The 11,729-nt window shown below is 40.5% G+C and overlaps 1 protein-coding gene across 1 annotated transcript; it reads right to left on the bottom strand.

Annotated features, from left to right (window-relative positions):
* Positions 1–351: 351 nt before the first annotated feature.
* LOC107196582 (keratin-associated protein 9-1-like) lies at positions 352–8,451 on the bottom strand. Its single transcript, XM_025041593.1, has 4 exons — positions 8,355–8,451; positions 7,460–7,509; positions 6,101–6,186; positions 352–961 (listed from the first exon to the last, which is right to left on the bottom strand). The coding sequence occupies exons 1-4, from the start codon at positions 8,449–8,451 to the stop codon at positions 352–354; spliced, it is 843 nt and encodes a 280-aa protein (XP_024897361.1).
* Between the last annotated feature and the right edge of the window lie 3,278 nt (positions 8,452–11,729).

Below are 11,729 nucleotides of genomic sequence, written 5' to 3'. Positions count from 1 at the left end.
GATTATGAAGATGATTGATCAGTTGCAAAACCTGTTAAATAGTTATGAGAATTAGTTTGACTAAGTTACTTAAAGGGACTGGATGATCCTCACTTCAAAGTCAAAGTCAAGACAATAACTACATATAGAAGATGCGCGAAGCTCGCACATGGTCCATATACACGGGAGGAAAAAATTGGGGGAAGTCCTCTGCACTCCACCAAGCTGATTCAGAAGCTTTTAACAAGCAAATGAGTCACAGAAATAATGGAAGAGAGTGCTGGTTCTCGACAAAGTCTAGGATGTGAGTTTTTTTCCAAAATGGCAAGTCAGAAGGTATTGTGCACAGATGGTGGTTCTTTGACAAGGTGATCAGCAGCAGCAAGGCTGGCAGCAGCTGGACACACAGCAAGGGCGGCAGCAGCTGGACACACAGCAAGGGCGGCAGCAGCAGCTAGGCCGGCAACAGGTGGTCCTGCAGCAGGTGGACCCACAGCAAGTGGGCCGACAGCAGGTGGTCCTGCAGCAGGTGGTCTGACAGCAGGTTGGGCGGCAGCAAGGCTGGCAGCAGCTGGACACACAGCAAGGGCGACAGCAAGGCTGGCAGCAGCTGGACCCACAGCCGCTGGACCCACAGCAAGTGGGCCGACAGCAGGTGGTCCTGCAGCAGGTGGTCTGACAGCAGGTTGGGCGGCAGCAAGGCTGGCAGCAGCTGGACACACAGCAAGGGCGGCAGCAAGGCTGGCAGCAGCTGGACCCACAGCCGCTGGACCCACAGCAAGTGGGCCGACAGCAGGTGGTCCTGCAGCAGGTGGTCTGACAGCAGGTTGGGCGGCAGCAAGGCTGGCAGCAGCTGGACACACAGCAAGGGCGACAGCAAGGCTGGCAGCAGCTGGACCCACAGCCGCTGGACCCACAGCAAGTGGGCCGACAGCAGGTGGTCCTGCAGCAGGTGGGCTGGCAGCAAGGGGAACAGCACATGGTGTCAGGGGTGGAAGGTGAGTTTCTGTTCAGAGGTGAGTTTCTCAGATTCTACTGACCCCTTCTGTTCTTAGGTTTTTATACCCTGGACCCCCAGTGTTGGGACCAATCAGCAGGACTTTCCTTGTTGTTGTTTACAGTGTTTTTGTAGTCACTGGGAAATTGTCAAGGAGGAAGTTGTTCCCTTTGTGTTTTGAGGCTTCTGTAAATTACTGTTTGATCTTTCTCTTAATTGAGAACATTACCTAAGAATGATTTTCAGAAACGAGACAGACAGGAATCATTCTCAGCAACATTTCTGGTCATGTGACATCATGTAGTCATGTGATACTTCTTGCTGGATAAGAAAAAGTCAGAACAGCTGTCCCTTCTCAGCTTTGCTCCTTTAGCCACACTTAGGTGTCAAGTGCCCTGAGAGCTCAGGAGCTGCTGGGTTCTGTGTTTCACAAAGCTGTGCTTGAGTGTGAGTGTGAGCCCCCAGACAGTCTGATGCGAGGCTCTAGCACGTGTCTGTCTATGGCCACCTACTCAATCGTGTGTCCCAGTCTACCGGAGACACTTGGGTAGAGGACAGGAGGCACATGGGTTTTCATATACAAATCAGACCAAAACGGGAGAGTAGGGGCAGAAGCAGTGCTCTGGGTTTCAGAGCATCGATCCGTTAATGTTCCAGCTGAGTCAGTGATCCATGTGAGACAGCCTACCTTGCACAGACTTTGTTTTATCAATTGAGGCAGACCAGTGAGCTACTATATTGGCCAAAGTATTTTTGCTCTATAAATCTTATGTTGTGTTAATCTTTCAATAAATGTGGAAAGTGGTCGGCCATAAATTCTTAAATGCTTTTTCTGCCCCATTCTTTCTGTCTTCCAGTTACACGTATGTGAGTAAAATTACATGTCGCAGTAAAGTATGGAGTCATTAGTAGTAAAAAGAAGAGAACAGAGTCTCAACATTCACTACCAGCAGAGTCACCTTCTATCCCTGACATTATGTGAGATTTTGAATTCTACTGGTATGTATCTATGCTGCTTTTTTCATTGAGATATAATTGATACATAACATTATATTAGTTTCAGGTGTACAACATAATGATTTGTAATCATAAATATGCAAAATGATCACCACAGTAAGTTTAGTTAACATCTGTCGTTGAAACTGGAGAGAAACTGAGCCCCGGACTCTTGCCACCTGAGCCACTCACAGCCAAAAGATCGACACAGACGTCGAGCTAAATAGAATGAGTGTCTGTTAGAGGGTTGCAATTTCCATAGTCATAGGCGGGCTCCCTGGGTATCTTGGGAGCACCAATTATATAGGAGCAGGCTGATAACGTCCACGGGAACAGCCAAAGGAGCATACACGGCTCATGGGAACAGCAGAAAATGTTCTTCAGAGCAGATTTGCCCAGAGTCCTTTGTTCGTTGTCTTCCTTGGGGCTGCTGACCAAGCAGCCATTTTTGACTTCTGAGTACGGGGAGGGGCTATGCTTGAATTAATCCTGTGTTCTACTCTGAGATAGCTCTTTTATGTCACATTCTTCGTGTCAGTTCTTCTGGACAGGAGGTCCTTATATCAGGTCCTCTTCATCAGCATTCATAGTGACAAATTTTTTCTTTGTGATGAGAAAGTTTAAGATCTATTATCTTAGCAACTTTGAAATATGCATTAAAGTATTATTAACTATAGTCCCATGCTGTACCTTACATTCTCATGACCAATTTTTTCATAACAGAAGTTTGTGTCTTCTACCCCTTCACCATTTTACTCACCCTCATCCCCAACCTCTGGCCACCACCAAAGTGTTTTCTATATCTATAAGCTTAGTTTTTTTAAATGTATTTCACATACAAGTAAGATTGTTTCATATTTGTCTTTCTCTGCCTAACTTATATCACTTAGCATAACGCCCTCAAGGTCCACGTTGTGGCGGATGAAAAGCGTTTCTTCTTTTTTGTGTCTGAATGATAGTCCATTCCACATGTTCTTCATCCATTCACTTATCAGTGGACACTTAGGTTGTTTTCATATCCTGGCTATTGTAAATAATGCTGCAATGGACATGTGGGTGCATATATCTTTTCTAGTTAGTGTTCTTGTTTTCTTCAGATAAACACTCAGAAGTGGCATTGCTGGGTCAGAAGGTAGACCTATTTTTAACTTTTGAGAACCCCCCCCCTACTGTGTACCATTGTGGTGGTTCCTATTTATATTCCCACCAATGGTACACAAGGGTTCCCTTGTCTCTACATTCTCACCAACACTTGTTATCTCGTTTCTTTTTTATTATTATCGTTATCATCACAGTTGCGAGGTGATATGTCATTTTGGTTTTAATGTGCATTTCCCTGATGATTACAGTTGTCGAGCACCTTTCCATGAGCCTCCTGGCCACCTGTATGTGTTCTTGGCTAAATGTCTCTTCTGATCCTCTTCCCATTTTTTAAAAATTTGTTTGGGTTTGTTTGTTTTTATGATGGAGTTCTGTGAGTTCTTTTTATATTTTTAGAAATAGTTTTTTATTTTATTAAATTGATTGTGGTGACAGTGTTTAATACAATTATACAGGTTTCAGCCATACAATTCTATAATACATCATCTGTATATCGCATTGTGTGTTCACTACCTGAAGTCAAGATCTCCTTCAGTCACCATATATTTGACCCTTTTACCTTTCTCTAAACCCTCCCACCCCCATATTCCTTAGTAACCACCATATTGTTGTCTCTGTCTATGAGTTTTTGTATGATTGTTTCTTGTTAGTTCACTTGTTGCTTTTAGTTTTGTATCTCACATGTGAGTGAAATCATATGGTTCTTGACTTTTCCTATCTGACTTATTTGGCTTAGCATGGTATTCTCAAGATCCATTCATGCTGTCACAAATGGCAGTATTTCATCTTTTCTTATGCCTGAGGGGTATTCCATTGTATATATGTACACATATTATTTATCCAATCATCTATCAAAGGACACTTCAGTTGTTTTTTTGTCTCGGCCACCGTGAATAATGCTGCAATGAACATAAAGATGCATGTATTTTTATGAATAAATGTTTTCAAATTTGGGGGTTATCTACCCAGAAGACAGATTGATGGATCCTATGGTAACCCTATTCTTAATTTTTTGAGAAACTTCCATACCATTTTTCATCATGACTACCAATTTTCATTCTCACCAGCAGTGTATGAGGTTCCTTTTTCTCCACAACCTCTCCAACATTTGTTATCACTTGTCTTGTTGATAATAACCATTCTAACATGTATTGGCTGGTATCTTCTTGTGCTTTTGATTTGTATTCCCCTAGTAGCTAGTGGAGTTGAGCATATTTTCATATATCTGTTGGCTGTCTCCATTTCTTGTTGGGAAAATTGCCTGTTTTGGCCCTCTACTCATTTGTTCATTGGTTTGTTTGTTTCTTTCTTATTGTTGAGTTGTATGAGTTCTTTATATATTTTGGATATTAACTCCTTGTTTTTGGTAGAATCTTTAGGTTTTTCTCTATATAATATTATGTCATCTGCAAATAAAATCAATTTTACTGCTTCCTTTTAGATTTGAATGACTTTAATTCTCTTTCTTTACTAATTACTTTGGCTAGGACTAGCAATAACATGTGGAATTAGAGTGGGGAAATTGAACATTCTTGCCTTGTTCCTGATCTTAGAGAAAAAGCCTTTTGGTTATCACCATTGAGTATGAAATTACCTGGGGGCTTGTCATATATGGTCTTTATTATATTGAGGTGTGTCCCCTCTATACCCACTTTGTTGCAATTTTTAGCGTAAGTGAATGTTGAATTTTGTTCGATGCTTTTTCTGCCTCTATTGAGATGATCCTATTGTATTTGTCCTTCATTTGGTTAATGTAGTATATTACACTGACGTGCAGATGATGTACCATTCTCACATACCTGGAATCAATGCCACTTGATCATGGAGTATGATTCTTTTAATGTTTTGTTGAATTCTCTTTGTTAATATTTTTTGAGGATTTTCTCCAAATATATTTTTATTAGAGATATTGGCATATAACTTTCTTGTGGTGTCCTTGTCTGGTTTTGGTGTCAGGTTCATGCTGGCCTTAGAAAAAAGAAATATTCCCTCCTCTTCTATGACATGGTGGAGTTTGAGAAAGATTGGTATGAATTCTTCTTCAAATGCTTGGTAGAATTCACTGGTAAAGCCATCTGCTCCTGGACTTTGTATTTTGGGAGGTTTCTTCTTATGTAGTCAATTTTGTTACTAGCATCACTCTGTTCAGGTTTTCTATTTCTTTACCAATTATTTTTGGTAGTTTTTGTTTCTAGGAAATTATTCCTATCTTCTAGATTGTCCAATTTTGTTATCATATAATTGTTCATATTAGTCTCATACGAGCTATCGATTGTATTTCTGTGATATCAGTTGTTATGTCTTCTTTCATTTCTAATTTCCCTTATTTAAAAAAAATTGTTAATTTTTATTCTCTTTTCAAAAGTTATTGGATACAGATGAATTGTATGAGTGGCCTGATAGCACCTGAGACAGGAAGGGTTCCCCACCTTCATGAAAGCTCTGAAATGCAGTCCCTCCTATTTAACATGGAGCTGCAGATGCTGAGATGTGGGACACTGACTTGTAAACAGAGATTATTTTTTTTATTGTTGAAGTAGAAAATCAATCGCTCTTCTTGCTAGATCTTAGTACTCAATTTCTTTAACACTTGTATTGATATGTAAACATAGGTGCCCTGCAGAAGGAACAGAAGACCCCAACCGGGATCTAGGTCTGTCCATTATTAGCTGCATGACATTGCACAATGATATTTTCTTATCTAAAAATGTAGATAATAATTCGCGGAAGTTTGTTTTTTACTCTAGCAGAGACTGCACATGGAGGGTATGCAATGCGTATATGACTTCCTACATCAGGAATTCTGTACAGTAAAAGACAACACAATATGGAATAAAATAGGTACAGATTGTATTAAAAAGCATATAGGGAGACATTTCAAAGTAATCATGAATAACAGAAATTAGGTGATAAGATGCTGGTTCTCATCAAAGTCAAGGATGTGAATTTGTGCCAAATGACAAATCAGATAACAGAAAGTGTTGTGTCCAGTTGGTCATTCTTTGGCTAGGCAATCAGCAGCAGCATGGCTGGCAACAGCTGGTCACACAGCAAGGGCAGCAGCAGGTGGTTCTGCTGCAAGGGGTCTGACTGCAGGCTGGGTAGCAGCAAGACTGGCAGCATCAGGACCCACAGCCACTGGACCCACAGCAGCATGGAGTGCTACAGCAGCAAGGCCAGCAGCAGCAGCTCACATGGCAAGGGCGGCAGCAGGTAGCACTGCAGCAGGTGGGCTGGTAGCTGGGGAGCAGCTGGGAGCAGCACAAGCTGTCACCGGTGGATGGTAGTTTTCTGTTCAGAGGTGAGTTTTCCAGAATCTAATGACTGCTTCTCTTGTGGAGATATTACACATGCGGTCCCAGAAGTTGGCACTAATGAGTAAGGTTTTCCTTGTTTTTTGTTTATGTTGTTTTCCACAGTCACTTGGGGAATCATAAACAGGAAGTAGTTCCCTAAATGCTGAGTCCTTTCAAAATAAGTGCTTAATCTATTTCTTTATTGAGGATAACTCAATAAAAAAAGAACTAGTTTTCTTTCTTTTAAATGAATTAGTTCGACTAGGAGAGATGATACCTGAAGTAGCTTTGAGTTATTAATTGTTATTGTACCTGAAGTAGCTTTGAGTATTAACATGTTCAAAATGTTTTTGTGGATTAACATTCATTTTTAAAAGTGTCAAAATATACAATTTTCAACTTGGTAAATTGTTATTAATTTCCAACCGGTAAAATGATCTCAAAGTGAACACACCCATTACCACATTAAAAAATATGATTTATCCCCTTCCCTTCAAATTATACCATTCATTCATTCCCAAAGATAGGTAAGTTTAAGCTGTTTTTAAACTTTCTATGAATGAAATAGTATAGAATATGCTATTTGCTCTTTACATGATGATTCTGAGACTTACCATGTAATTATCTGTAGTTCATTCTCCTTGCTATACAGTCTTTCACTGAATGAATAGGACACAATTCATTTGTACACTGTATGGTTGATACATACATGGATTGTTTGTAGTTTGAGACTAATAAAAACAGGGCTGCTATGAGTGTTTTAGTGCAGGTCCTTTGGGAAGTTGGATTGTTTGTAGTTTGAGACTAATAAAAACAGGGGTGCTATGAGTGTTCTAGTGCAGGTCCTTTGGGAAACATATATCAACATTTCTGTTGGATGAACATCTTCAAGTAGAATTGCACAGAGAATCACTCAGGGATTTTATCCTAGGTATTTCATTTTTTTATTCTGGTATATGTTACAATTTAAAATGTTAATTTTTAACTGTTTCTGACATAAACAAAAACAATTCAAGTGAGTGTATGATCTCGTAACCAAACTCCCCTATTATTTCGAAAGTTTATCAATAAAGTTTTTTGGACATTTTACATGCACAGTTCTATCATCCACAGATGAGAGCTTGCCCTTTTGAAGTTGACCTGAAAGACACAAGTAGCAGCAGAACCAGTTTATGCAAGGCACTTTAACGAGAAAAGTTATCATCAAGATGAGCAGAAGGTCTATTCGCCCAGTAGAGGACTACTAGAAATGAATGTCTGTTTCATAAATGGGGGTAGGGTCATCAACCATGGGAGTTTAGGGTCAAGAAAGGCACACAGGTGAAGGTGGGCCATGCACATCTAGGTCTGCATGGGTGAGTGGGCTACCTATGGTCTTCCGGTTTCTTAGAGTTTGCAAGACCACGTGTTTGCCATGAATGCTGGTAATGCCACGAAACAGTCTGTTGTTCCAAATTATTTCTTCTGATTCTTTGTTCAGGAAATAACCTTCTTTTTATTATTTGACTACTCTTTTGGGCATTTGTGCACAGAGAAATGGCTAGTCAAGCAGACTGCAATACTACACTTATTACAGTTACAATCGAAACTACTAATTTGGCCTATTAGTTTACGAGGATGGATAAAGTTGTTATGCTCCAAGTAGGAGACTCATCCTTTCTGTGTAAATGAGATGAGATGTCTGAGTCTGCAGGAATGAAAGCCAGACCCTCATTTTTTTGTCAAAAGTATAAAAATCAAAGTGAAACAATTTTAGGAAAGAGCTTTTTTTTTTTTTTTATCCTAGGTGAATGGATAACACATTTTCATGGCACCTGTAAGATTTGTTTTACTGTGATGCCTTTGAATGTTTGTGGACTTTTAAGGGTGACAGGAATGTCAGCAATCAAACAGTTATAGGGTTTGAACAAGATGAAAATTTATGGACCTCAATGAGACTCAGTAATGAAAGGGACCCTCAGAGTTTCCTGATAAATTTCACTCACAGACACAGAAAATGAAAAATACAATATCCCAGTATCTGACAACTGATTGTTTCATTGATGCTTTGATGTCTCTAGTGACATAACTTCTTACACCCATGGTAGCCCATACATGGTAGCCTAAACAGCTCTTCTTTATGTGAATATGCACCTTTCCCCGGCCTCCTGCATCTTTTATTCATTGGAATCACTTGTGAATAGACATGTCAGAATGGCATTGAGTGGCCATTTCTCCTCCTATTAGACACCTTGTCTCTCGATGGTCTGTGCTGCAGAATCACATTTATTCTAGCCTCAGGCATGTGCTTTCTCACCTCACGGAATGCACTTCTGATTATGCACAGCATTTTTCTGATGACTGAATGAATTTTACAATGCTTATTTTCCCCAAGGATTATGCCATTTGATCTTCATTGTAAAGATGAAGTTCAGAGTAGTTCCTCTAAATATTATAGATGTTACTAGATTCTGGTTTAATGGAATCTGTGGACACTTGTTTTTCTTATTACTTGTATCTTTGCCAATTATGTAAGATACTTCTTGTTTGCATTATCCACTGTCAGAAGTAAGATCCCACAAAGATCATGCATCTACTGAACCCTGATTTTACCTTCAACCAAAAGTTCTGTATTGTGAAAGCAGAAGACAATAGATTTTGGTTATGGGATTTTAATCATATGAAAGAATCCTCAAATTCCTGTCTGCCACCTATGAGTGCTATGTTTGCACGAAAATACAGAGTACACTTAGGCCAACTCATGAATTCTTATTCACATATTCTATCTCCCACTACCATCTTACATATTATGTCCACCCATGGGTTAATCCTGAAGTTAATCTCCCACTACCATCTTACATATTATGTCCACCCATGGGTTAATCCACCCATGGGTTTCTCTTTTTTTTTCCTCATTTACTGGATTAGCCAGTATATAGTCAGATACCTTCCTGGAGAGCCCACAATTTTTATATTTTCAAGGCATATCATAGAAACAAACTATTCACCAAACTTATTTTTGTAGAGAATAGTTTCCCTTTTCTTCCCCCTCAATAATCTATGATATTGTCTCTTATTTATCTCGAGTCTCTGATGTAACACAAACTAACCTCAACCTTACAAATTATAAACATCCACACCAAGGTGTTAACAAGAAGCTGTACTGCATCCAGGGAGAAGAGCAGAGTCTAGTGCTGACCTCAATGACTAAAGAACATATGAGTGATGATTCTTAGTGCAATTTCCTTTGTTATCTGCAAAAAACAAATTTATTGGAATATGTGAACACGCAGTACTTACACTTCCTCAGCTGATAGCCCAGCAGGAGCTTTATGCCATTCAGAGAATTATTCCTACAACAGACCAACAACTCCTGCTATCCAAAGGCAGTGAAAAGAGGACATATTCCCAGTGGAAAGAACTGTGAGTGGCACAATGGATATATAATTGGAGAAAAAGTCACCCAAGGAAATGATGTCCACTGGCTCTTTGCCAATGGTGAAAGGCCTGATTGTTTAGTCTCCTGTCTGGAAGGAGCAAGATTGGAAGATAAAGAGATTTGGAGAAGAATCACTTCGAGGGACACGGTGTATAGGCAGACAGAGTTTCCTCCTTGTTGTGCCACACCAGGTCCCTCCAGAAACCACTTCAGCCGCTCTGGAGAAATACGAGTTTGGGATAATTCATCTTGCCTCCTCCTCACGTGCTCCAACACTTGCCCAAGACAGCATGGGCAGAGCAGCCACGGTGGCAGGGACAGAGGGTGTGTGCACCAACAGCACAGGCTCCTTTCCCCACGGTCGCCTCTGCTGTACGTGTCATAGGCAGAGGCAGAGAATGGTGTTGTGTGCTCATGGATGATATTACTCGTGGGAACTAGCAGCCCACACGGAGCCAAGTGCTCTACATCAGACACTTCCACATTGAGACATAGCACTTCTCCCTTACTGGGATTGCATGTTTTGTAAATGGAATTGTCTTCCCCATCTGCAGTACTACCCACCGGCTGACAGTGTTATTGTCATGGGATCATGGATAGCATTGCTTTGGACCTACGGGCCCATTTTATGAAGAACAAGGTCAACATTAGGTACATGACCGTGGATCTACTTGTCGTACCATCCATCACATGACAGAGAAAGTGCTGGCCTGATAAACACTTGGAATGATCTCTCAGATGTGCAGCAAAGACATCAGCTTAGAGATGACAAACTGTGGGTTGAGATGTGGTCTTCTGGATGTGGTATATACCTTGGTCCAATGGCCATTATATGGTTGACATATACATAGGACCACTTATATCCACAAAAGGTAGTAAGCATGGGATCAGAAAGTGATGTGTAGAAATAGGAGTGACCCTCTCATGTTAACCCCCCTGTAACGTACATGGAAATCCATGCTTCCCATTTCACCATGGCTTTAGCGCTCCTGAATTGAAGGTTTTAGTCCTCTGTCAGGGGACATAGTCTAGTTTTCAACTATCATCTGGCCAGTTTGGACTCCTCGAATGTAGATATTGTTTGGTGAGAAGTAATGATTGTGGAGAGTAGAGAGCAGGGAGAAGTACGTCTGGAACTCAGGGTTTCACTGGGCCGTCTCAGGGTGTGTCCACGCCCAGCGACAGCCATAACTGAGCAGCGACAGCACCAGAGCTTGCCGAGCGTATAGTAACCCGAAGCCCAGACCCCTACTTCTTTGGATGTAAAGGTAAGTGCCTTTGAGCAGGAACACAAGACCACATCCTATATCTGAGTCTGTCCACATCAGCTATGTGACATTGCACAAAAAAATGTTTTGTTTGTTTTTTCTAAAAAAATGGAGATAATTATTGTGGGAATGATTTTGATGTTCAGAATCGATAATACATGTAAGTATGCAATATGTATTTAAATTCCTACATCAGGAATTCTTTACAATAAATCAAACACAGTATGGATGAATTATGGTATCGAATTTATTAAGAAACACATAGGTAAGATACCTGCATCTACAAAGAAATGTCTAAATGATCCTAGAAGAAAAAGTCTGATACAAGAACCATGAGTGCAGTGAAAATAAAATATGATTATGAAGATGATTTATCAGTTGCAAAAGCTATTACATAGTTATGATGTTTGTTTGACTAAGTTACTTAAAGAGACTGGGTGATCCTCACATCAAAGTCGAAGCCAAGACAATAAGTACAGATGGAGGATGTGTGAAGCTGGCACATGGTCCATATACACAGGAGGAAGAAATGGGGGAAGTCCTCTGCACTCCAGCAAGCCGATCCAGATGCTTTCATCAGGCAGATGAGTCACAGAAATAATGGAAAACAGTGCTGGTTCTCCACAGTCTAGGATGTAAATTTGTTTCCAGAATGGCAAGTCAGAAGGTGTTGT

This window comes from Pteropus alecto, unplaced genomic scaffold (genome assembly GCF_000325575.1).
Source record: "Pteropus alecto unplaced genomic scaffold, ASM32557v1 scaffold98, whole genome shotgun sequence".
NCBI lineage: Eukaryota > Metazoa > Chordata > Mammalia > Chiroptera > Pteropodidae > Pteropus > Pteropus alecto.
Note: the sequence above shows the minus strand (reverse complement) of the source record. Positions and strands in the feature narration are given on the sequence as shown.